General features: G+C 50.4%; 1 protein-coding gene across 6 annotated transcripts; it reads left to right on the top strand.

Annotated features, from left to right (window-relative positions):
* Positions 1 to 16: 16 nt before the first annotated feature.
* On the top strand, positions 17 to 25467 carry SLC31A1 (solute carrier family 31 member 1). 6 transcript variants are annotated; one of them, XM_050319822.1, is made up of 5 exons: positions 17 to 63; positions 18033 to 18191; positions 20372 to 20444; positions 20820 to 20988; positions 21569 to 25467. In XM_050319822.1, the coding sequence occupies exons 2-5, from the start codon at positions 18072 to 18074 to the stop codon at positions 21768 to 21770; spliced, it is 564 nt and encodes a 187-aa protein (XP_050175779.1). In that variant the 5' UTR covers positions 17 to 63; positions 18033 to 18071; the 3' UTR covers positions 21771 to 25467. The 6 variants fall into 6 exon arrangements, with proteins under 6 accessions (XP_050175779.1, XP_050175775.1, XP_050175776.1 ...); XM_050319818.1 differs by lacking the exon at positions 17 to 63 and adding an exon at positions 466 to 741; XM_050319819.1 differs by lacking the exon at positions 17 to 63 and adding an exon at positions 5056 to 5417.
* The last annotated feature ends 204 nt before the right edge of the window (positions 25468 to 25671 follow it).

The raw sequence follows: 25671 nt of genomic DNA, 5'->3' as shown, positions 1-25671 counted from the left end.
CGGGGGGCGGGGCTTGTGCCGGTGGGCGGGGCGGAGGCGCTGCGGGCTCGTGGCGGTCGCGCGGTGAGTGACGTGTGTGGGCACGGGGATGTCTCGTGCCCTCCCATCCCCTCAGAGCGGGGCACGCGGGACCTGAGGGGGCACCGGGGGGGTCCTGAGGGGAAAGGGGTGCGGGGAGACCCCGGTGGGGTGCGGGAGGACCCCGGTGGGGTGCGGGAGACCCCGGTGGGTGCGGGGACCCCGGTGGGGTGCGGGGAGACCCCGGTGGGGTGCGGGGAGACCCCGGTGGGGTGCGGCGGGACCCCGGTGGGGTGCGGGAGAGGCCCCCGGGACGGCTCCGCGGTGCCCGGGGTGGCGGCCGGGCCGTGAGGGAGCCGCGACCCTCCCGAAAGGGCCCTCACGGCTCTGGCGGCTCTGGTGGGCCCTGCGGCCCGCGGGACACTCGAGGGGAAGGTCGGGGGCACCACGTTCGGTTCTCCTGCCTGTGCTTTGCCCGGGGGCATCATCAGTGCGGTGCCCTCAAATCTGAGTGCTTTGAGCTGTTTTCCACCTTGACCTCCTACCTTGGGAAAAGTGCCTGTTTGTGCGTTTGGTTTGTGTTGGTTTTTTCTCCTTTTTGAAAACCTGGTATTTCTTCCTCCTTTGTGGGACCCGCTGGTTTAAATTTCACCACCTGGGCTGGAAATGGTGTCGAAACGCAGAGGAACTGAAGGCAGGGGAGGTGAACACGGCGGTGAGGGGGTGAATAACTTCCCGGCCTTGGATATTTGCTGGCACTGGTTGGAAATTTGTGCTAATAGTTACTTACAGGATGTTTGAGTCTGAGCAGGAAGGTGCCAGGTCTGTTGTAGTGCTGTGTTTGCAGTAATCTGGGGTTTTTTAGCAGCGGGAATAAATAAATACAGCACGATGGGGATATCAGTGGGTTCACTTCTAAGGGGAGAAGGTGAGGGGGAGTATTAAATAGCTTTTGTGTTGCAGAATATGTGATTAGTTTAGAATGAAACTTGGAAGGGGTCAAAACCTGGTTTCTGTTAAAGAAAAAGACATAAACCAACACAGACACTCAATAGTTGTAGAATAATTTGATGTAAATTCCTGGTGGGAGCAGATTTTACCGACCTTGGTAGGGCAGGTGGACATGAACTTCCAATGGATGTTGTCCCTGTGTTCCTTTGATGAAGAGACAGTTTGTTGCTTTGGCTTCCGTATTTCTGTCAGGTTGGTGTTAAGATAATTTTTTTTTTAAACACTGGATGTGGCCAAGGCCTGGTGTGGCACTGGGATTTAGGTTTTTTAGGTACAGGTATCAGAAAATATCCTGAGCTGGAAGGGACCCACAAGGACCATCCAGTCCAACCCCTGGCCTCACCCTGTCCCTCAGAGCGTTGTCCAAACCCTCCTGGAGCTCTGGCAGCCTTGGGGCTGTGCCCACTGCCCTGGGGAGCCTGTTCAGTGCCAACCACCCTCTGGGGGAAGAACCTTTCCCTGAGATCCACCCTGAGCCTGCCCTGACACAGCTCCAGCCATTCCCTGGGGGCTGTCCCTGCTCACCCAGAGCAGAGATGATGCTGCCCCTCGTGAAGAAGCTGCAAACCCCAGTGAGTCTCCTCTCAGTCTCCTCCAGGCTGAAACAAACCAACTGATCCTCCCATGGCCCCTCCAGACCCCCCACCATCTCTAGCCCTGTTACACCTGAATATATTGCCTTTTTTTTTTTAACTGGGGTTCAGCACTGCCCAGTTTCAGTGCCAGTGCAGAGGGGAGGAGGCTGTAGCAGCACATTCTGCAGCACTTAGCAAACAGCACCTCTAACCCTCTCTTAGCCACTTTTCCTTTTTTAATTTAAGCTTTGTTCAGAGTCCTCATCTTTGACTTTGCAGAGGGCTCGTGGCTCCCCACAGTTCCCAGGCACAGACCGACAGTTCCTGTTTGTGCTTGAACCCCAAGCTCCAGAGTGCTTAATGCTCCTGCTTTTTGTGCTCAGGTGGATGAAAAGCTCCTCACAAGTGTTTATTAAGTTGACTTTGGACCCGTTTGATCTTAACTTGCCTCTGCTTGAGCCTGAGGTCAGCAAAGCTTTTGCAGGGTTTCTCATGAGGAACAGAATGGGATCTTAGAGGGTAAGTCAGCGCTCAGCTTAATGATCCTAAATCATGTAATTTATGGTGTAATGTTCCCCCAGGCTTTCATCAGCCTTTGGACTCCATGGTGCTTTATTCCCGTCCTTCATTAAAAAAGGGGGCCCTGGGAATGACGTGCAAATGTTACTGGTAAAATGCGGTGTGATTTTGTGACTGAGGATTTGTTGGTGAAGATGTCACTGCTCTGCTGTACAGTGCCAAATTAAAGTGATGCTTTTTTGCTACAAACCCAAAAAATTTTGGCTTCTTCTACTCCCTCCCCCACCAAAGAAAAAAAGTATTGAAAATACTAAAGCTGGCAGGACTTTCAGGATCCCACACAACTTTGTGTTGAGAAGGAGAAGTTTTGTACCACTGTTCCCTACTGAGATTTGCTGCTTGGTTTTCATTTCATATCAGATTTCTAATCTACAGCAGCTTGTTAATTAGGCTGGGAATTAGAATAATTTCTGCCAGCAGAGAGGAGGAATTCAATCAAATGAAGTCACTTTTGCATGTTTGCACTGACTCAGACTTACACTGGTACAAGGACAAGGCTTGTGGTTTTTTTGGTTTTGGGAAAGAGGTTTGGGAGGATTTTTCTCTCCCGTATCCCTTTGCAATGTAGCTTCAAGTTTTGCATTAGTGAGACACTCCTTCCCTGAACAAAAGCTTAATACCTGACAAGGGAGGGTGTGGAGAATATTCTTTTCCAGTTTTATATCACAGAGACAAGATCTGCCGTGTTCACAGGGCGAGTTTTGAGCAGGGCCCTGAGGAGCATCCCTTCAGCTGGTTTGTTTTCCAAGCAGGCATTAGGGCAAGAGAGAAGACAGAACTTTTTGTTCTTTGAACTAAAATGTGGTATTTTCTCCTCTGCTATTTGGTTTGTTTGCTGTGAAGACCCCTCTGTCCAAGAGGAGACTGCTCTGCAGCCCTGCCTGCTCCTCTGCCCTGGGCTGAAGGTCACCCCAGAGTTGTCAGGGCCTGCAGCACAATTCTGTGAAGTTGAGCTGAAGCACTTTGCCAGCATGAACTTCTCCAGGAGCCTGCCAGGAAATCACTGGGAGTCCTGGCAGGTTTTTTAAAGGGGAGGATGAAAAAGACTCAATCTAGTTTATGTTGTTTTCCTCAGGGAAATCCAATCTTAGTTAATCTGCTCCATTGCCTTTTGTTTCAATCTAATTTTCTGGAAATGTTCCCAATTAGGTCCCAGGGGACATGGGACCAATGATTTTTTCATTAACCTTTTTTTTTTCCCAGCTGAAAGCTGGAATCTGCTAATGCAGAGAATAATAGGACTACTTACTGTAAACAAATTAAACTCCTATTCTGCTGCACTTTCTAAAGTCTTTCATTTGTTGGTCCTGGAATTAGACTTCCCTGGTTCAGAAGCAGTGGGAAGCTGTGATGAAATACCTCTGTTTTGTCCTCCTTGTTTTGTTTCTACAGTTTTTGATGTCATCTTCCCAATATCTCTTCTTCTCTGTGTTACCAGTTTTATCTACAAGGGTCCAGCTGATTTCCAGTGGCACTTGAACAACTGTGATTGCAGCCAGAACTTCTTGCTCTTTCCCTCTCCACATATGTAATATTATGAAATCCCACAATTGTTGTATCTCAGATGTGAAAGTCATTTATCATCTGTTTCAAAAGTTATGTAAGAATATAATCTAGTGTATCATCTAATATTTATCTAAATTAATAGGGCAGACCACGGTAGCTCTGGGGCAGAGCTCAGAATGCTGTGGGTGATTGAGCATCTCTGTTCTCACTGGGTGCTCAGCAATTCCTGGTACCAAGCCTGAGAAACTGGGAGCAAACTGGGAACAGAATCCGGGTGTTCTGGCATGGAACTACCAGTGATTGCCCAAAGCTCTCCTGAAACTTCCTGGGAGCCACTCCACATTCACAAACCTTCTCTGCCCACACATGCTCATTAGTTATCATGGATTCAATCTCCTGCCTCTAATGAAGGTACATCAGCTTGGAATATGAGCTTTGGGATATATTTAGCTGATCTTTTGGCTAAAGTGGGGAAGAGAAACCCTGACAGGCTTGACTGTTTTTCTTATCTAAGCACTTATTGCATCTGTTGGGGGAAAGAGTGCCTGTGGTAAATACACTTTCAGGCTTTTTTTTTTTTTTAATGTTAGGGATAATTTAATTTGCCTTGGCTTTGTAGGATTAAGAAGTGCTTGGAGGCCACCTCCAAGGTGCAGTGTGTTTGCTGAGCTACTGCTGTGAGCTGATGGGCTGGCCTGCTCCTGGCAGCGTGGAAAAGCAGCTGTTTGGAAGGCACATGGCTCCAGCCTCCTTAGGGACATGCTCTCTGTGACCCAGCCTGCTCCTGGGCTGATTTCCTTCCCTGGCTGGGTTCCTCCATGTGGAGCCAGGGATCCCAGTAGGATCCTCTGGGGCACAGGGTGTGACTCTTGGGGATGGGCCTGTGCAGGGCTGAGGGTTGGGCTCGGTGATCCTTGTGTGTCCCTTCCAACTCATCCTACTCTGAGATTCTGTGAGCGTTTCCTGCTCCAAAGGTGTTGTGCTAAAGAGGCCCAGCAGCTCCCTGGCACAGCTTGGCTGCATTTTCAACCTTGCCTGTTTTACTTGGGAAGGAGAAACACCAGGAAATGTGGAGCAGAGTCAAAGCTGTGCTCCCAGCAGCCAGGCCATGCCAGGTCACTGTCCCCATCCCTCGGGAAGTGGGGTGGACATCCCACAGTGCTGCTGGCACGTGGCTCTGTGGGAGGGCAGCGAGTACCCCGTGCACTTCCAGTGGGTGAATCAGCCCTGGGACATCAAAGTGATAAGGGAAGGGGAAGCACAAGCTCCCGAGGAACACACCCAGCCTTGGGATACCATGGAAGTGCAACACGACTCAGTGTTTGTCTGAGCTCCTGGTCTGGTGGCTTAGGTAAGACACTGAGCCAGGATCCCTGGCTCCTCTGCCAGGAGAGTTTACACCAATCAAGTTACCACTGGCTTTGATGCCCTTCATTAACTTGAGATAAGGCATTATCTCATGAGGACGTGCTGAGCTGGAATGGGTAAGGTGGTGTGAGGTCAGACTGAAGTATGGAGGGGTGTGTTACAAGTACTGTCAGACTGAAACCTGAACAACTGAAAAGAAAGATAGTTCTGAAACTTCACAGCTGCCCTCACGTTCCTGCTGCAGCCTTGGCTGGAATTGTAAAGCCATTTTTGTGCTGCTCTTTTCACACAGGTGTAGGATGACCTGCTGGATGGATGGTAGAGCCTAATACACTTTATCCTGACTGTTTTGTTTCTTTGGTAAGACCCAGTAGTTAAAAAACCCTTTTGGCAGCAGCATAACTTCCCTTAATTTTCTGAATTCCTCCAGTGAAGCCCTCCAGGACATCCCGGCAGGATCGTGGGCACTGCTTGTGGGTTGATCCCTTTCTGTGTAACTCTTGCTTTTAATCTCCTTTGAAACCACAGCCCCTCCCCACGAGGGCCCCTTGTGCTGCAGGCACAGCTCAGCTGTTCTTGCCCTTTTTCTCCTTTGTCATGTTTTTTTTCCATAGGAATTGTTCACTCCAGCTTTCCAAGCAGAGAGGTTGCAGAGCTGGACACCCCAACAGCATTTGCCTTGTACACAGTGCTGAAGACTTTCTGCCCAATTTAGGACCTAAAGCTCCTAAAACCAGGCCAATAGCTTTGAAAATGTCACATTTCTTCATTGTGGGGTGGATAAAATCATAGAATCCCAGACTGGGTTGGGTTGGAAGGGACATTAAAGCTCATCCAGTCCCACCCCCTGCCAGGGGCAGGGACACCTTCCACTAGCCCAGGTTGCTCCAATCCCAAATCCAACCTGGCCTTGGACACTTCCAGGGATGGGGCAGCCACAGTTTCTCTGGGTACCCTGTGCCAGGGCCTCCCCACCCTCACAGGGAACAATTTCTTCCTAATATCTCATCTACACCTGCTCTCTCTCTGTTTGTAGACTAAATACTTTAATACTAAAATCAGCTAAGCTTGCCTTGTCAAAATAGCCAAAGGCAAGCAAACCACTCATTTCTCTGGCAGAGAAATTAATGTTTGAAATGTCTTTTGGTGAATGTCTTGGGAAGTAATCACTGCAACACATTTAACCTGGTCGGGGTGTTCTAAAATCTGTCTGCATTTTTGCAGAGATCTCGTGAGGGAGACTCAGGGGTTGCTTCTGCTGTTCCATGGATGTCCGTGTGAGCATCCCAGTACTTGTTCTGGTCCCAGCCCAATCCTAGCAGGAGTTAATGATTAGCCTTTGATACAGATAAGGGTGGTTGTGCTTGTCAGCATTATCTGAGGGTTGAGAAACTTTGCTCTGTCAGGCTCCTCGTCTGCCTGGAAAAGACTGTTCTCCTGGAGTCAGTAGATGGAAAACCCCGCTCTGGAATAGTAAGTACTGAGCATTTTTTAGCTCTGAATCATTTCTGCTTTGGATTAGCAGCTCTGTGGCAGCCCAAGGGTTTGAAAGCTTGATGGAAAAGGCAGCATTCAAAGCTTTTTCCCAGAGTGTTTTTTTTGTCACCTGTAAGAAAGTTGCTGATGGCTTTTTGTTCCACTTTCCACGCCCTAGAGGTGGTCCTGGCAGTAGAGTGTCCATAGACAAGCTCCTTCCCAGAAAATGGCTTGATTTGATTGCTCCTTTCCTCTTTTTGATATCCCAGATCTTCTGCCTTGGAGATTGTATTTTCAGGGATTCCGTATTCAATAATATTTTCAGTAATTCAGTTGCATTTCCCAAAGGGGAATGTGGAGCTGCTCTGTTCCATGGACTGGGGCTATGGATTTGTGCTCCCTTGCAAGTATTTGTGTTACTACCTGGAAGCTGTTTATATGTCATGTTCCATCCTCCTGCTCTTTGCCAGGATCACGGGGCAAGAGCAGGAAGGTGCCTCTGGTGATGTTTAGTTTGGTCTTAACCATCTGCCACAACAGAGATCAGCTTCCTGGGCTTAATTAAAAACCCAGGGGAATGAATTTTTGCTGCTGGTGGCCCCAGTTCTACCTAGCATTTTTGCCCAGAAGCAGCTTTGGGTTTCTCAAAACAACAGGTGCTTGGAAGCACAAAAGAATTTGCTTCTTGGCTGTGGCAGAACAAGGTTTTGTGTTGAGGGACAGAATCCCAGAATCAACCAGGTTGGAAAAGACCCCTGAGATCAACCTTTGACCCAACCCCCTTGTCACCCAGACCATGGCACTGATGCCACATCCAGCCTGTCCTTAAACACCTCCAGGGAGGGTGATGACTCCACCCCCTCCCTGGGCAGCCATTCATGGATGGTGATGGAAAATGAACTTAAATGCAAGCAGAAAAGGTTTAAATACTTTTGTAGAAGTCAATCTTGTGAACTCTTAGGTCTTTAGTCAAAGGCTGCCCCCCAAAGGTGACCCTGGCATGCTGGAACTCCCAGTCTGTTCCTATAAGGATGTGACATCAACCTGGCACAAGCTGGAAGTGACAGCTCCAGGGGAGGGGAATGGCTCAGTGGCCACCTTAAAACGCTGTGTCTGCACAGGGACACCTTCTGAGGAGCAATTAGAGACAAACAACTACTTACCTGTGAAAGGAAAGCAGTGGAGTGTGCTCCTGGGATTGTTAATCAGGGAAGCTGTCCCATGTGGTGGAAGGGAATGAGTGTGTGGCCGATCTGGACACAGAAAAACCAGTGTGAATTGCTTCAACCAGCACATCTCATATGTGTGGAAGATGAACGAGGAGTTCTGGGGGCTGGTTTTCTTCTTGTCCAGGTTCTCAAAACATCTCAAAGCCAGTTCAGAATTTGTACAAGTGTTGCCTTTTTTGGGCTTAGTCTGGTTCTGATGTTGGAAAACAGCCAGAGAGGGAAAATGAGCTGTGTGAAAATGGGCACGTAGGGTAAAATCTGGGAATCTGTGAGTCTGCTGAATCACCTGTTGCTGGATGTTGGGCTCCCTTTTATGAAGCCTGTAATAAACCACTGCCATCCACTTTATTACCCTCAGAATTAGTTTTATCTGCATGAGACAAAGGTATTTGTGCTGTTGGGAGATAACATCAGTAATGCTACACCTGTATTAAAGGCCAGCACTTCAAGGGCACATTGAGTCATTTTTCCACTGAGGAAACTCGGGCTTGCTGACTTGGGAATGCACTTGTTGACTCTGGGTTTCATTTTGTGTCTGCTGAGATGGTTTTACAGTTTTACAGAGCGTGGGGCCAGAAGGCACCTTATAAAATCAATCTGGGCAGAGCTGTTTACACTGCATAGCCTGGTGTGTGACCTTCCCACCTCAGCAAACCACAGAGCAGGGGTTGATCAGGAATTAACTGGCAAGTTCCCTTCTCACATCCTGACATATCATTCCTGGCAGATGGAATGTTTCTGCATGTGGCCACTGAATGCTCACAAACAATAATCCATGTCCTTACCCTCTGGACAGACCCTTTTTGTGGGAGACAATTTCATCCAAATCAATGATGCAGGAGGTGTTGAACCTCCAGGGATCTGGATGCTGAATTAGTGAGCACAATGAAGAAATTTGTATGCAAAAGGTAGTTTTTTTCATTTTAAGATATAAATTTTCCCTTCATTTAAAAAAGCTCTGTTAGGTTAGAAGATGTTCTTGATTAGGACATATAGAATAGGAAGATAAATTTTTCACTAGACCTGGCTTTTCTAAGGAAGCAGAAGTTGTCTAATCTTGCAGGATACAGTTCCAAATACTAATTAATTTTTTTTTTTTAGATTATCAAGTTTTTGAAGAGTATCATAAGGCTCAGGACTCCTTCCCTCTTGTTCCCAGCCTGCCCTGAGGCAGCAGGGTGGTTTCAGCTCTCTGGCCACGTGGATCTCATCTCCCTGGTCACCATTCCTGTGTCTGGTTGTGTAACATCTGTGCACAAACCACCACAGACCGTAAGGAAATGTCTGTTTATTCAGGAGTTGTGTAATCTTGGAAATCTGGGTCACGTGGCCCTGCTTTTCTGTCTCCCCTTCCCACTGCTGTCCTGCATCTCCTCACTGCTCAGGGTCCCCAGCTGTCCTCAGCTCCCAGGTGAGTGCTGAGGGTTTTTAGCAGGAGGTTCCCGGTGATTCCGGGCTGCACCCACCCCTTCCTCTCACACCGCTGGGATCTGAGCCATCCTGCCTTATCTCTGCCTCTTCCCTTCCTGGGTGGGGGGAAGGAGGCACCTTCAGGCTGAATCCTGGGGATTCTGTGACCTGGATATGTCACTGTGCTCCTCTGGCTTGCCCTGGACGCTGTGAGGAAGGGAGGTGAAGCTCTGATGGCGTGGCCAGTCTGCAGAGCTGGGCTGATCCTGACCTCTGACATGCCCAGGGAGTGCTGAGGAGGTTCTTCTGGAGATGCCTCCTGGGAGTGGCCTTTGATGGAATCTTGTCAGCACCAGCTCTGAATTCATGCTGATTCCTTACGAATTCTGGTGTCTGCCATGCTTTGGCAGGAGCCTTGTAGCCTGGATGTTTCCTAAAGAAATTGTGACGTGGCCTCCTGTGTCAGTTCTGGCATCTCTAAAGCTCTGCTGCTGTCTGCAGGTGGGTGCCTGAGTCAGCTTTGGTGCTGCATCTCCTCTGCTCTGGGAGCTGTGGGAATGGCAGCCACTCCTCAGGGCTGGCATGTCCTGAGGTGCCTCAACTCTGCCACTTTCCAGAAACTTCTCTGTGTGCCAGAAAGGGGGATGCACCTGGAGTGAAAGGGGAACAATGAACAGCACGGGGAAAATAGAGGCTCCAAAAGGCTGTTGGTTGAGAACAGGGTAGGAAATACTGTCCATGTACAGAATGGAAGAAACTGTGCCCCTGGGAGGCTTGAGCAAGGCAAGTCACTCCTGAGGGCAGGAGTTGAGGGTGCAGAACAGATCTGCTCTGGCTTTGGCCCCCAGTGCCACAGGGGTGTGTCCTTGCTGTGTGTGCAGTGGGAGGATCTGGCTGGAGCTGGGGGCTGTTCCCCTGGAGCTGGAAAAGGAGGAAGTTTTGTGCCACTCAAGAGACGAGCAGGCAAACTCTGCCCTGTGGAAGAGATGCCAATCACCTTTAATTGGGCACCACTGGAGTTCTGTCTGCTGATGGAGCATCTGCCCTGCATGAACACTGTGTTTATTGGTGTTTGGTAGCAGTAAAAACAACACCTTGTGTCTGAAATGTCTGTTCCTGGCCCTCTGCTTCTGGTCAGTAGGGGGGCAGCTCCAGGCCAGGAGAGCTGGGCTTTGTTCCCTGGGCTGCACTTTGGATTTGCTCAGCTTATTATAGTCCTTGGCTGGGCTTGTCCAAGACAGCCACGGGTGGAATGTGCTCAGATCCTTTGAAAGTGTCCCACTGGGGACTTCGGGTTAATTTGGGCTCATGCAGGTTGTTTTGTCAGGAAGGGAACAGGTTATTGCTGAACACTTCAGTCCGTGGCACTCTTGACATCTGGTTCTCCAAAACCATTTTGCTGTGTCCTGCCTGGTTGTCCTTTGTGTGGATAAGGGTGCTTTGTGTGGATAAGTGTCCTCAGCCTCACGACAGCCTTCAGCATCTGTCTGCCACCCAAAAATACCTCCCTTGAGCCAGGCTTTGTGACAGATGTGTGCCTAGCAACATCCCTGCATTGCTGACCTGGGATTTGTGAGGGAGAGGAACAACCCAGGGCATGACAGATTTGCTCTGTCACCCCTTGCTGAAGGCGATGTGGTCAGTGGGGGGTGCCCTGACCTGTGCTGCTGAGGGTGAGAGGTGGGCAGCAAGAGGCTGTTGTGGATTGGAATAGGATATAGGACTAGAAGTTTGAAGGGACCTTCAAGAATTAACCTGGTCTAACTGCCAGATGTAACTGCTTGATGGAGTTAGGGACCCTTTGTGAGACATCAGGTAGAGGATCACAGCTGGATCTCAGTGCAAAGCTTGAACCTGGGCTGGATCAGACTTCTCCAGCAGAAATGAGGCTACAGCCAGGAAGGGCTGGCAGGGACCCCTCAGTTTTGATTCCCAGGAGTTCCTTCTCTCATTGCAGTTCCACCTCCTGCAGTTCCAGTGTGTTGAGGGAAACACTTGACTGCACAGGAGGCTGTTTGCTGCCCAGCCTGACCAGCTCCCCAGTATTTTGCCACCTCTTGCCAGCATTTCTCAGCCTTTCCTCTGATGTTATCAGGCTTAGAGGCTGAGGTTTGCTGCTCTGCAGGCCTGTTTTCAGCTGCCTTTCACTCCACTGGGCCCATTAGTGAGACATGGTGTGTGCTGCACCTAATGAAGTCCAGTGCATTGTCCTGTAAAGAACAGCCTGTCCTGGATTATTTTTCTTTTATTTGTTCAAAGATTTAGAGGTTTCCTGAGGAGCCTGCAGAAGTTGGGAGATTAGGAATGACCGTCCCCTTTTAGGGAAGCAGACCAAGCAGGGCCTCTTAACAGAAGGTGACCAGACAAGTTTACTATGAAAATAAACTCCATCAAAGGGACATTATTGTAGCCACGCTGAGAGGAAGAGCTCTGGCCCCTCCTCACGTCATGGGGATGGTGCAAAGCGAGTGTGACCAGCTTTGCCTTGGTTGTGCAGCTCAGGGGTGCTTCGGTTCAAAGCAAGGGACAGGACCTCGAGGGTTGAACATACACTGATATTTCATCAACTCCTTTTAGTCTTCATTTTAATTAAAAGTTGATTAATGTATATAACTGCATCAGGGTGCCAAATAATGTTGTGCAGCTCCAGGAAGGTTGTGTGAGCCACCATCCCAACTGGAATCCGTAGTCTGGAACTGGGCCGTTGTTTGGAGTTTTTGCTGTGTCAGTGGAGTGGTTTTGGTGTGCCGTGTTCTCAGTCATCACCCTCAGCATCCAGGACTGTGCTGTAGTGGTTCCAGTTGGGATCCTCAGTGGAGGTGATGACAGAGGAGCAGATCTCCTGTGTGATCCTCCTCCTCCTCCCCTCCTGCAGCGTGGGCAGTCCTGGATGTCATTTCTGAGAGCCCCTTGCTCCTCCTGGCTCGTGCATTCCAGCTGAGCTCCATGTGCTCCCTTGGCTGCCTCTCCCTGCTGATGGCCCTGCTCACTGATTCCACCTTGGCACGTCCCAGCCTGCCCAGGCATTGTCCCCTTTTGGAGCTGAACACAAGATGTTGTCTGCAACCCTGCTGAGCTCTTATTTTGCTCCACTCCCTGAACTCCACTCCTCCAGAGTTCCTGTCATCCTCCTCCAGAAGCTCCTGAAACCCGTTGGGGTGAACAGCTCAGCTGTATCCCTCCCACCTACAGGTGGAGAGGGAGAATGTGCCCTCTGTCACACAGAGTTTCCTGTTTGGCTCTGCTGATCTGGCCTGAATGGATTTTCAAGCTTCCATGGTCAAGGACAAAGCCCAGGAAATCAGAACTGCAGCCTGACAGCCTGAGCCTCAGCATGTCCTGGGGCTCTGCTCCCAGGCCATGCCCTTCTCTTTCTCTCTCTTTATCCAAACCCCTTCTGGTGTGTTGAGCTTTTAGGAAGCCTTAAACTCCTGGGAAAGGCTTTAGGTTGTGTCTCTGAGGTGGTGAGGCAGTACCAGAGCAAGCCACAGTTCTGCTGTGACCTCCAATTCTTAAAATAGCACTGAGAGCTCCTTCTTCAGGAGTTGTGCAAGGGAAGAACAGAGGTGTGCAATTAGGGCTGCTGGGCACAGCACAGTCCCTCCCTGTGTCTGGGTGCCAGCCTGGGGTTGCTGGAGCTGCCTGGGAGAGTTCCAAGGGGAATTTGGACGCTGGAGAACAGCAGTGTGTGTGTCTGTAACACATGTTCTGCTGTGTTGCTGAGGGATTCAATACTTGCTCCCTGGATCTGTAAGGTGTGTCTGTATAGCCTGTGCAGTTCTGCCCTGGCTGCTGTTGCTGGATGCTCCTAAAGCACGAACAGGCACAATTGGTCTGTCCCTCAGCTGTGCCTTTAAGCAGCTCCAGAGATCCTGGAGGACTCACCAGTCCACCCCTTTGGAAAGGAAGTGGTTAAAGTGGTGGGGTTTGCCAGGAAACTGAATAAACTCAAAGCAGTCTCCTGATGAGTGGCCCGAGCATTCAGAGGAGCCCAGGGCAGAGCTGGTGAACAGAGCTGCAGTGTCTGCAGGCTCTGCTTCCCTCCCACTCCATTTACAGCACTGCTACAAAAATAAAGGCACTGACTGGGCTGGGGACCACGAGCTGGGAGCCAGCGGAGCTCAGACAGCCTGTAAGTAGAGCACTGGGGACTCTGGGTTGCCTTTTCCATTACTCCTGTGCTTTGTGTGCAGCATTCCTTCGTGTCCCACAGCGCTGAGCCGAGCCTGGTGTGCAAGCAAGAGAGCTCTGCCTTTCCAACTTGCTGGTTTTAATCTTTTTCCCTTGGCTTTCTCTTGGAAACTTTCATTGTAATTCTTAGCAGATATTACCAGGTCTTTCTCACACCTGCAGGAGGACAGAGGGACTTCCTGACCCTGTTCTTGCTCCCAGAAGTGTTGGTGGGGAGACCCTGGGTAGGAATCCCTCTCTCTGTGCTGAGGGGAGTGGGGAGGGTTCCGTGCAGGAGCCTGTCCTGTTGGCAGGGCTGGTGGGCTCGTGCCACTGTGTGCTGGCCACTGCAGCACCACCCTCTCTGTGGGACAAATAACTGGTGTAAAGGACACTGGGGAGGTGGTTTATAAGGCTCTGGGCCTTTTGGGCATAGCCAGTGGAATTGGTTTTATTGCTGGTGTTTTCAGAATTGGCATGGGGAAGATGAGGCACTGTCCTGAAGGGAGGAGTTGCTGCTGTAATGGGCGTTGATTTAATTTAAGGCTCCCTTGTTAACACTTCTGATTTGGAAAGGGGCTTCATTCCCTTCAGATGTGACTTTAGGAAGCTTTGTTTGCACACCGTGTTTCAGACCAAGCTGATTTCTAAAGTGCTTTCTGGGAGCTTGGCAGGTCCTTCCCATAGCCTGTCCTGTTTCTGCATGTCCAGCTGTAACTTCCTTGGGCATTTGCCGCAGGGAAAACTCTGTTTTGCTGGGAAGTTGCAGGATTCTGGATGAACACAGCAGAAGCAGTAGATTGGGAAGCTGTGGTGGAGGTTATGTGGAATGGTAGGGATGTTGTGGCTGAGACCTGCTTGAGAAAACTGCTCTGGGTTTGGCAAATCTCCAGCTCATTTACCTGCCCTGTACCTGGCATATCCTACCTGCCCTCCCCTTCCCTGTGCCCTGGGGTGGTGAGTGTGGCTTCCTTGTATGTGTGAGGTGTGGCAGCACTGGTTAAATGTTGGTGGAGGGTGAAAGCAAGTCCTGGTGCTGACAGTTTGCTGTTGTCAGATCCTGCTCCTGCTGCAGCTCTCCCTGAACCAGCCCGGTCTGCAGAGCTGCCGAGGTGGCACTGCAGGGGTGGGACACAAAGCTGTGAGAGCAGGGCCTGCCTGAGCTCAGTCCTGCTCCAGGGTGATGGCTTAAGGGAAGAAAAGCCCTGTGTGTAGCTCCAAGTCTTGCTGTTTTCCTTAAAAATGTGAGGGGTTGTGAAATGGGGGCTGTGGTTCCTCTGACCTGGGGTAACAGCACTGAGAGGGAGAGAAGTGAGCCTTGGAGAGGATTTCCTCATTCCTCCCTCCTGTTCCACCCTGTTTGTTTTCTTAGGCAGTAGGTTAGTGTGGAATACAAAAAATCAGTGTGTGTGACCCTTGTGACAGGTGAACCATGGGGTCTGTGCCCTCCAGGTGTGCAGGCCCTCTGGAATACCTGAGCCTGATGCAGCCACAGGCTGGGGCAGATCCCCCCTCCAGGGCATGCTCAGGGATCCACCCCAATGCCTCTTCCTCCCTGTGCAAACACAGGGAACAGGCAGCAGCCAGGGATCAAGTCACCCATTCAGACAGAAATACCTGCTGAAGGGCTGGGCTTGTACAAGGCTAAACCTATTTAAAGAATTTACAATAATAGAACCTTGTATGTGGGGGTTTTTTCCCTTCAGGTATGGAGCCAGCTTTGTTAAAACCAGCACCTGCTTCAGCCCCACATCTGTCAATCGTCTCTTAGGAGCCTGTGCAAACCAAACAGAGATTTGCAGCTTGAAATGTTACACTCCCATTAACCTGTTGCTGCCCTGGATGTTGTTTTTACTCCAAGACACAGGTAGAGAACTCCTAAGTTGTAAATCAGAGACTGATTGTCCCCTGGAACTGATTTATTTTTAAACAGAGATTCATCCATGTGTTGGTTGCCTTTAGTGACACAAAACACAGCTGAAGTGGCTCAGACAAGGTTATTTCCTCTTCCACTATTAATCCCCCATCTTTTAGGATATCATAAAATGTCCCTCAGTGCTGGGTCACTGCAGCAGGGGTTGGGTTTGGTGCTGCACACTGAGGGAGCAGGGTGGGAAAGAGCTGCCCAGGTGAGGGCCAAGCTCTTTGTGAGCTGTACCAAGACCTGCCCAGCCACTGCAGCCCCTTCTGAATACCTGACCTTGTTCTTTGTTCCTACAAAGCAAATATCCTGAAAACATCCGCTGTTTCTCTGTTTCTGCAGAGAAATGATGATTAGTGAGAAGGAAAATAGTGACAGGTTGGACACAACCCAGCCATTAAGGCAGTTTTTCATCTGGGGAGCAGCCAGGGCTTCTGTGGAGTGCACTGGAACCTGTGGAGTTTGGCAGGAGTGTGGAATCCTGAGTTGGATAACTGATCATTGGTCAGGAGTCACTGTGAGGATGTTGTACCCAAAGCAAAAGCAGGGGGTCAGTCAAGTGAGAGGAGATGAGGGAGGAGACACAGGGGCAGCCCTGATCTCTGCTTCTGGGACCTGAGGGAATGGCTGGAGCTGTGTCAGGGCAGGCTCAGGGTGGATCTCAGGGAAAGGTTCTTCCCCCAGAGGGTGGTTGGCACTGAACAGGCTCCCCAGGGCAGTGGGCACAGCCCCAAGGCTGCCAGAGCTCCAGGAGGGTTTGGGCAACACTCTGAGGGACAGGGTGGGATTGTTGGGGTGTCTGTGCAGGGCCAGGAGCTGGGCTGGATGATTCCTGTGGGTCCCTTCCAGCTCAGGATATTCCATGGTTCTCTGGTCCTGTGAGATTTTGGCCGGGGAGGGGAAGTTCTTACGTGACGTTTGTTCTTCCTCTCACGGCACAATCACCTTTGATCCCCGGGGCTGAAGCACTCAGGCTGTTCTTCCTTCCCTGATGCAAAAGACAATTTGAAGTTTGTGTGTCTTGGCAGAGAGTTCCTTTCCCAAGGCTTTGTATTTTGGGGCTGCAGTTCTAGAGCCTGAACCTTTCAGCTCTGGACCAGGATGATGTTCAAAGCTGTGCCATGTGGAAGTCACACCGTTTGCTCCACAGGTGTCCCCAGGGGATGCTCTTCTGTGTCAGCTGAGCTGCTGCTTCCATTGGCCTCTCTCTTTTTTTTCCTCCCTGTGGACATTTCTCTGGCCTCAATATTTAAGCACAAATAGGGGTGAAGTGAGCTAAAAAATCTTAGCAGAAATATGGGCAGGGAATTCATTCTGCTTTATCCAGTGCCATTAATTCTAAGTTACTTTTCAGGGGATTATTGTGAGTTACCTAATGCAATAAGGGATGGGCTACAAACCTCAGCTGCAGAGACACAGGACATACCTGAGCTGTGTGTTCCTGTTCTTGCTTACAGGTGCTTACCTGCATTATTTAATTTCAGTGCATTCCTTCCCTCTCAGGAGTTCATCCCCAGCACTGCTGACTTATCTTTTTTTCCTTGTCTTCCCCAAATCTTGAATTTCTCTCACTGTTCCCTTTCATTTAAAGCCTTTTAGGATCCCCAAGTTACAAACTGAACCAGCTCCTCCACAGCTGGTTGCCATGTGGGGTTTTATTTGCTATTTTCAGTTTAGGAAGCTCTCCCAGGGTTTTATTTCCTCTCTCCAATCTCAGCACAGCCATACCTACCTGTTCAAACACCATGTCACCTTTTGGCTTAAAAACCTGAAAAACTGCACTTGTAAACTCTCCTGATGGTTTATCTGGAGGGAAGGATGTCTCCTCTCATTATTTTTTTAACTTTCATTTGGTAGAGCGTCTGTTCTTTGGTTTTTATTGCACTTGGTTTTACTTCAGTGCTGGACTGGAGTGGGAGGGTCCAGAGTATTCCAGGCAGGGTCCAGTCTGACAGATCCTGTCCTTCCAGGACTGACTGGTGTTCCCAGCTTGTTTTCTGTCTTGTTGCTGTTTCTACCTGGTGATTTCCATTTCCCACCAGGAATTGTCCAGGTCCCAACCCAGGCAGTGCAGGAGCCACGTCCAACATCCAGCCCAGGAGGGGGGTTTTGTCTTTCACTTGGTGTGTCCAGACACCCCTGATTTGTAGTAACCAGATTAGAGATTTGGACTGGCAGCCTTTTGAGTGTTTCTCTCACTGTGTTAATGTGATTAGAGGGGAGATGTGGCAATGTGAAGCTCATGGAAATGAAATTGGGTCGCCTGTGGCTGTTGCAGACCTTTGCCTGGCAGTAGGTCTTGTACCCCCTAACACAATTGCTGTGTTAAACATGTCCCCAGGAAAATGCATAACTGTCAATTAAGAGAAATCTCGTAATCTGATCCTTTAGTATATGCAATTTAAAGTGGGGGCTGAGATGTTTTTGCCTCCTGCATGACTGCAATTGAGAAGAGACTTTGTTTTTTACCTCTTACAGATAAGAAATGTTCCTTTATAGTGAGCCCTCGTTCGTCCATGTGCCACCTCAACCAGATTAACTCCCTTTCTGGCAGGAGTGTGGAGGATGGTGCAGCAATACAGTGATGTCAAGCTCAGGGGGACACACCTCCTTTAAACTGTCCTGCTCTGTGCTCCCTGCAGTCAGAGCAGGACCATGAGGATGCTCCAGGAGTTTTCCAGAGGCAGAAGCTCTCAGTGGCTCTTGGAGTAGCAGTAGAGAAACCACATTTTTTTTTTTTAGCAGAGCTCTTCTGTTTTTGTTTTCCAGGCTCCCACTTTTCTATGTGCCTTCCTGAACCTCCCTGCCATGGAGATGTCTCACGAGCACCACAGGAACAGCTCCATGTTGGCAGCCACTCATCCTCCTGAGCACCTCCACTCCACAGCCCCCTCGGGACACGGCCACGGATCTGACATGATGGCAATGGTGAGTGGGGAGGTCAGCACTAACCAGAGAGCTTTCCCTTGTCTGTGCTTCAGGGTAACTTGTCATCTTAGAGGCTGTGCTCTTAAGAACTGGAGGTTAAACTGAGCTTTGGAAGGCAGGAATCCACCCAGGTAAAACCCAGACCCCACTGGGGCTCTCCTGGGGTGAGGCGTGAGGGGATGTGAAACGTGAGATGGATTTCAGGGCTGGAGGTCCTTTGGCAAAATGGTTTTTTTTCCTTGCAAAAACTTTTCTAGCAGCCAGGCTGGGGTGTGCTCTGCAGCCAGCTAAAGGCAGGAGTGCAGAGTGAGCATTTTCCTGCCAGGAACAGAGGGATGGAGCTCTGCAGGCTGTCAGGGAGAGCCCCAGGCAGCTCAGCAGGGTGAGGGGCTGTGCTGACCTGCCCCCACCAGCTCTGTGCCCTTTCCCTCCTGAACCTTGGAGCTCACTTTGGGGAGCAAAGTGCTGCCAGGGCTCTTTGCCATGTTGGCACTGAGGTCCTGGATCCTGCTGCTCCAGCTGATTTGGATTCCAGCAGGTCCAGGCTTGTGCGTTCTGGCACCACTGGGGCTTTGTGGAGATCCTGCCCAGGGTTTCCATGGAAATGGCCGTAGGATCTGTTGTGTGTAACCAGTTCTAGGAACTCTGTCAGCTTTCTCTCCCTTTTCCAAATACTGTTGGAGTGAGTTTTAGATTATTCAAACATGTCTGTTTAGGGTTAAATTTCAGAAGGAGGGCAGAGAGTATGCATTCCCATTTCACATGAGAGGGTTCTCAGGAGGAGGTTTTACAGACCTTCAGCTGGAGTTTGCCAGCTCTGTGCCGAGGAGGGAATCAAGAATTGCTACTTCTGCTTATATTGCAACCACCACAGCAGGAGAGAGGACTGGAACAGCTTCCCCTCAGTGTCCAACTCAGAGTCCAACACTGCCACTGCTGTCCTTGTAAAGCTCTTCCTGTAATCCCACATCTTAGTATTGGTATCCTCTGGGCCATTATTTTCCATATAAATGTCATTACTTTACAAGTGTCAGGTGTTCAGGGGATAGCTACAGGATCCTGCCTTGCCCTGCAGATGAAAACTGTGAGTAATTACACAAGATTTTACATTAATGTGGCACATAAATCTGTCAGGGAAGGCAGTGCCTAGGCACAGCATCTTATTTAACAGGCTGAGCACATTTGAGGTGTGTCTTCCCATTCCTCACTGGCTCCAAGTAACAGGCTCTGGTTCAGCTGCAGTTCTTTGGTTTGTGTGGCTTTTGTTTTAAATGTAAAAATGTTAAGTCCATTGGAGAGATGAAAGTGCTCTCAGAAAGCTGTTTCACAGTGATTTCTGCTCTGGGGGTAATGAGTGTCTGCTGATCCTCACAGATGCTGAGATGAATCATTAATTCTGAGCTTCAGCAAATAACCTTAATTAAGGAGAGTTCAAACAGCAGTTCCTGTTGCTTGGTCAGTACTTTCCATGAGAAAACACTGTGTGCAGCTGTGGCCAGGACATGCCAAACTGCCCTGTATTTACCTGGATGGGAAGTTCATGTCACCTCCAGCTGGCCAGGGGATCACTGGTATCTCCCCACAGCACCCACTGTGCAGCCTCAGGAGCCCTTCTTTTCTCCCAGGGGAAGTTGTGGTCCTGCTTTACATCTGATACACCTCGTGGCACCTGTGTTTAGGCCTCTGTTTCCCATGGGATATTAGGAACTCCATAGGGAAGCAGCTCTGCTGGCACAGGGACCAGAGGACTCAGCTGTACAACCCTCACCTGTGTGAGCTCAAAGGGGTCACGGTGGGGAAGGGAAAGTGCCCTGTACCCCAACCCCTGAGAGGATGAGGAGGAAAGGGTGAGCTCCATGGAGACATCCCCAATCCCTGGTACTCCTGGTGCTGAGGAGAAAAGGAGCTCCAAAAGCAAGAGGAGGCACCTACCTGTAAGAGGTACCGTGGAGGGACAGTGCCTTCTGGTCAGGGCTGCTCGCTGGAACTGGGACCTGCAGCTCTGTCCCTTTGTGGGTGCTACACTGATTTACTGGAGATTTTCTTCATGTCTGTGTGGTGACCAGCTGAACTGATCTGAGTTCCTGCTGTGGTACAACCCCTGTTGCTGCCTCTTGCTCTGAGCTCCATCTGGGATGAGCTGCTCAGGCTCACCTTGGTGTTCTTTGTGTTTTGGGCAGGCCATGACTTTCCACTTCAGCTATGAGAATGTGCCATTGCTGTTTTCTGGACTTACAATCAATTCTCCTGGAGGTTAGTAACACTGTCTTGTCCAGTCCAAGCAAAAACGTGTGCAGTTGGTGTTTAAGGATTAATGTTTCAGGAATTGTTATTTATGCCAAGAATGCAGAGATGTGCTGTGTTGAGTCTGGTTTAAACGGCATCTGTGGGGCGAAAGGGAGATGTTCATATAATTCAAGAATTTGGTCTTATTAGCAAAAGTGATTGCTGGTTTCACTTACTGGGTGAAACTCCAGTTAGTGTGTGGATGGAATTCCCATTTCCCACCTGTGCATGCACACGGTGCCCGGATGGGACCCGCACAGCCCAGCGTGGTTGTTCAACCCCCCAGTGACCCTGGTGACAGGTTTTGTTGCACAGAGACAATGATGTTTCCTCTCTTGTCAGAGATGGCTGGTGCTTTTGTGGCTGTCTTCTTCCTGGCCATGTTTTATGAAGGCCTTAAGATTGCCCGGGAGTGTCTGCTCCGTAAATCCCAAGTGAGCATCCGCTACAACTCCATGCCAGTGCCAGGCCCCAACGGCACCATCCTGATGGAGACACACAAAACTGTTGGGTAAGGGTTTCACTGCACTCTAAAGCAAATCCCTCCAGGTGGAACTGGGACAGAAGGAACTTGCTGCAGTGTTGGGACACTGGAGGACACTGGGCTTGGCCACCCTTGAGGATGGGGCACAGAAGGGGGAAAGGAGCAGCAGGGAGCCAGATGAGCTTGGGGGTTTTGTGATGAACACACCTGGGGAGTTCCCAGGAACAGAGTTTGGGTGTTACAGGCAGTGATCCTGACAAGAAATACTTAAAACTTCTGTGGTACAGGTAGTCAAAGCTACTGTGCAGAACAGGAGCCCTTCTGCTTATTGAGTGGGGGGTAAAATAAGCTTGACAAAGTCTGTTTCTCGTTGAAAGTTGAGTCCTCCCAGCAAGTTCCACACTTGCTTTGCCAGCAGGCAGCTCTGTGGGGAAAACCCCAGCTCCAGGTTCGTGCAGGAGTCCCTGTCCAGACTGTTGTGACCTTCTGTGCCATCCCATGCCCTCCGTGCTGCCCCGGCAGCCTCAGAGCCGAGCTTTTCCTTGGGGATGTGCATTTCCCAGCTGTCTCCATGTTTGCTGATTGTCCTTTGGGTTTGTGTTCCCAGACAGCAGATGCTGAGCTTCCCCCACCTCCTGCAGACTGTGCTGCACATCATCCAGGTGGTGGTCAGCTACTTCCTCATGCTGATCTTCATGACCTACAACGGGTACCTCTGCATCGCCGTGGCAGCGGGAGCTGGCACCGGCTACTTCTTCTTCAGCTGGAAAAAGGCAGTCGTGGTGGATATCACAGAGCACTGCCATTAACACTGGGTGCTGCCCAGAGGCCTCTCCACCCCCCTGCTCCCTGGAAGCGCAGCCATCCCAAGGACTGGATCATTCCTGAGCTGCAAGAGAATCACGATAAGGAAAACCCACCGCAGGTTCCTGGCTGGGGCGCAGGGATGTGAGGAGCTGGGCTGTGCTGCTCCCCCTGACTCCTGAGAGTCCCTGGCAGCCATTCTTGGCCAGGATTTGCTTTATTCTTAGATTATGCTGTGATTGAGATTAGTTGGCTGACAGAAATGTAGAAATTACTCTTTTAAAAAAGAAAACAAAACCGTTTTGGTTTGAAATTGTAAACACTCATCAGTGAGGGTTTGATGAACAGCAGGAAAAGCTCAAAGTTGCCCATAGAGCTCTATCTGTGTGAATGGCTGTTTTAATTTTTTTTTTTTCAATGTGTACATAATGCCAGGGGAGGGATCACCCTGGCATTGTGGCTTCTGGGGCCAATGACACCTTCTGCTGCAGAAGGACTCAGCCTCTGAGGAAGATTTGGTGCTGCACATCAGACACTCAGGTGTGTCCTGGCAAGGGAGGACTTTGACCCGAGGATGTGACCCGTGTGCTGCAGGGAGTGGATGGACCTGCCCTCCAGGCTCACCAGAGGATGATGAGTGTTGTCAATCTGATGTATCCAGCAGCTTTACTCAGCCTCCAGGGAGAACACTGGAGTTTGGCTGCCTTCCCTTCCCAATCATGGAAACACACGGAGCGGACGCAGGACAAGCTGTGTATTTACAGGGCAAAAAAATTTCTAAATAAACCATTGAACCTGCAGGTACTTCATGTGGAACTGCACCAGGATGGATCCAGAGCTAGACTTTGGGGTTATTAAAACTAGTTCTGTAAATGAGGCAAGAGCTGAGTAACAATTTCATGACACTAAAGTTAAAATGTCTGGAGAGGGAATTCCTGGATGGAGCTGAAGGGGTTAAACAGCCATGTTCTTTTAAAGGAGAGATTTGGGAAAGAGAAGGGAAACAGGACTACAGCAGCCTTCAGTCTCTTCTCAGGTGCAGTTTGGAGCAGCTTGGGCTGGTTAAAAGTATTCCTGAGCTGGATGACTCCTCCTGTCTTACCAATCCCACTGTGCCCGTGCTGGGAGCTCTGCACATCTCACAGGCAGGACGGGCTATGAGAGGGGCAGAGGCAGCCCAGGGCAGGCTTTGGGGGTCAGCTGTGGGTCAGCACTTGGATATCAAGCTGCTGGTTGGTGTAGGGAATGTGGTGCAAAGCTGGAGTCTTCACCCTCCCCAGGATGCCCAGTTTGTGCCCATAACTGGCTGAAAGGGAAAACATTTGGAATTTGAGAAGGGCACTGAGAACAGGCACCACTTTCAGAGCAGGACTGGTGTGTGTGCCATGAGAACTGGGAATCCCTCTGGGGTGACACAGGAGCATTTTTAACTCTGGAGATGCTGCTGGTGATCGTTGGCAGGAGCTGTGTGAGGAAAAGGGATCCTTGGAATGGCTTTTTAGCCCAGGAGCCTTTCAGGGCAAGGCCATCCCTGAGCAGAGCCCACCCTTTTGGGAAGGAAATCCATGACTGCTGCTGCCAGCACTGGAATTGCACCTCCTAAAGTCAGCCCTCCTGGGTTGATGTCAGATGTTTATTTGGACATCCTGTTTTCTCTGGGCAGTGCAAATAGAGAATAAAAGGAGCTGAGTTAAAAGCAGGCTTAGGTTCCTGGTTTCTGGGTGAAAGAGGCAAAGTTCTCATGGAAAAGTTCTGGCCACCTCCTGGTGAGAGACAGGAAAAATGCTTCCCCAGCCTGGCCTTTGAAGGGAGTTGTGTCACTGAGAGGCTGCAAACCCACTGGTGCTCCCTCTCTGCTCCTGTCACAGGGACGTCTCTGCTCTCCCAGCAATCGTGGCTCTCCATGGGACTGGAAAAACTGCCCCTTCCCATCCCTGAGAGAGCTGAGAGGAAATCCAGGTGTTGGTCAGGGAAAACTGGAGCTGTTAAATGCTGGAGATGTGGGTGATGATGTGGAAGGTTTGCACTGTGGGCTCAACCCCTGAAGGAGCTCAGGGCCAGCGATTCCAGCACTGTTCCCATCGGTTTCTCTGGAAGGAGCTGGAGTTGGTGCCGTTACAGGATGGCTGAGCACAGGGAATAGCCAGGAGTGGCTTTGTGTGGTGACAATAATTACTTCATATACCTCTTGCTGTGTCTTTCTCTGAACCAGAACCTGCTTGGCCTGTCACCTTTCCCCACCTCTCCTGTGTCCAAGTGACCTGACTTGAATTCTCTGATTGAGCAGAGGTGGATGACTTGGAGATCAGGCTGTGGCTCTTCCAGTGTAAATTTGGTTCTTGTTTGCTTTCCTGCCTCGTTCTATGTGTAGCACCTGTGCCCTTGGAATTGTTTCCCCCTAGATGAGAACCTCTGCCCTCCGGGGCTCCTCTCCTGCCCCTGCTCGCCCCAGAGAGGACACAGCTTTGTCTGCTCTGACATCACCCCCAGACATCCTGCATGTCTGTTGACACAAGAATTGCATGTCCTCAATCTCCTAACCATCAGAGCCCTCACCTCCCTGTTACTCCTTTAAGTTCAGGCAGCACAGAGGCTGAATTTAAATTTTTATCTTAGGAAGCCTTACAGGGCAAAGCCATCCCTGCTCCTGGGGGCTCCTTGGTGCTGGTGCTGCTCCCTGAGCACAGAACTCACCCTCTCCACCCTCTTGGGAAGGAAATCCATGACTGCTGCTGCCAGCACTGCAATTGCACCTCCTAAAGCCAGCCCTCCTGGGTTGATGCCAGCTGTTCATTTAGACATCCTGCTTTCTCTGGGCAGTGCAAATAGAGATTAAAAGGAGCTGAGTTAACAGCTTTTTGTGCCTAAAGAGCTAAAATAAAAAATCTCCTGTCACTGACCTCAGTGACAGTGCTCACCTGGGCAGGAGTCTCCCAGTGCCTCCCACAGCCTGTCTGGAGCTCTGGGAGCCCGGGATGCCCCGGGAAGGTGTGGGGGGAAGTGGCTGTGCCCTCCCTGCTCAGGGGCTCACTGCCCAAGGCACAGCTGGGGAAGGGCCATGCCCAGTCCGTGTCCCTGCCTGCTTGGGCTGCGCTTTCCTTAGGTCAGGGTGGCAATCCAGAGGAGCCACCTCCCTGTGTCCCAGCCTCACCCTTCCCACCAGATCCCCCTGGCTGTGTGTTCCCAGCCCTGTGCTTTGGCAGAGCCTGAGCAAAGCTTGACCTCCCTAGGGGTGGGCTCTGCTCTGGGGCAGCCCCAGCCCCTGTGCTGCCTGAAGTCAAGGTTGTCCTGTAACAGAGCGAGCTGAGGGCTCTAATGGTTATGACTTGAGGACAGGAAATTCCTGTTGACACACACGGACCACCTTGGGCTGTGATGTCCTCCTTGGGCTGTGATGCCTCGTGCCTGTTGTGTCCCTGATGTTTGGTCTCCATGCTGTGCCTCTGGATTATCATCCTGGAGGGAGCACAGAGTATCCAGCTGTGTCCCTCAGCTGGCTTTTGTTGTTTTTCTTTCAGTGCCTTCTGAGTTTGTCTGGAGCCAGTCCCACCAAACCCAGCAGGATTTCTAGTTTTGTTTACAGTGGACTGTCAGTTCTGGTTTTGCTCTCGCTCTTTGTGAGGTAACTCGTCTGATGTTACTGTGAATATCAAGAATTCCCTGTATATAATTAACCAATAAACTAGACTGCATTTTACTGTGCTGAGGGGTGTGTTTTGGAGACAATCCTCAGTGCCCCACTCAGAGGGAGCAGCAGGGCCCAGTGTCCCTGTTCAGGGGAGGGGAATGAGGAGCAGAGTCCTCTGGGCCACCAGTTCTGTACATGTGGGGCACCTACAACACGTGAAGCCTGAGTGTAACTAAAATCCAGGGACACCGAAAGCCTGGGACACTGAAAGACCAGAA

This window comes from Myiozetetes cayanensis, unplaced genomic scaffold, assembly GCF_022539395.1.
Source record: "Myiozetetes cayanensis isolate MyiCay16 unplaced genomic scaffold, myiCay2020 scf23, whole genome shotgun sequence".
Taxonomy (NCBI): Eukaryota; Metazoa; Chordata; class Aves; order Passeriformes; family Tyrannidae; genus Myiozetetes; species Myiozetetes cayanensis.
This window is presented reverse-complemented; position numbering and strand designations above follow the sequence as displayed.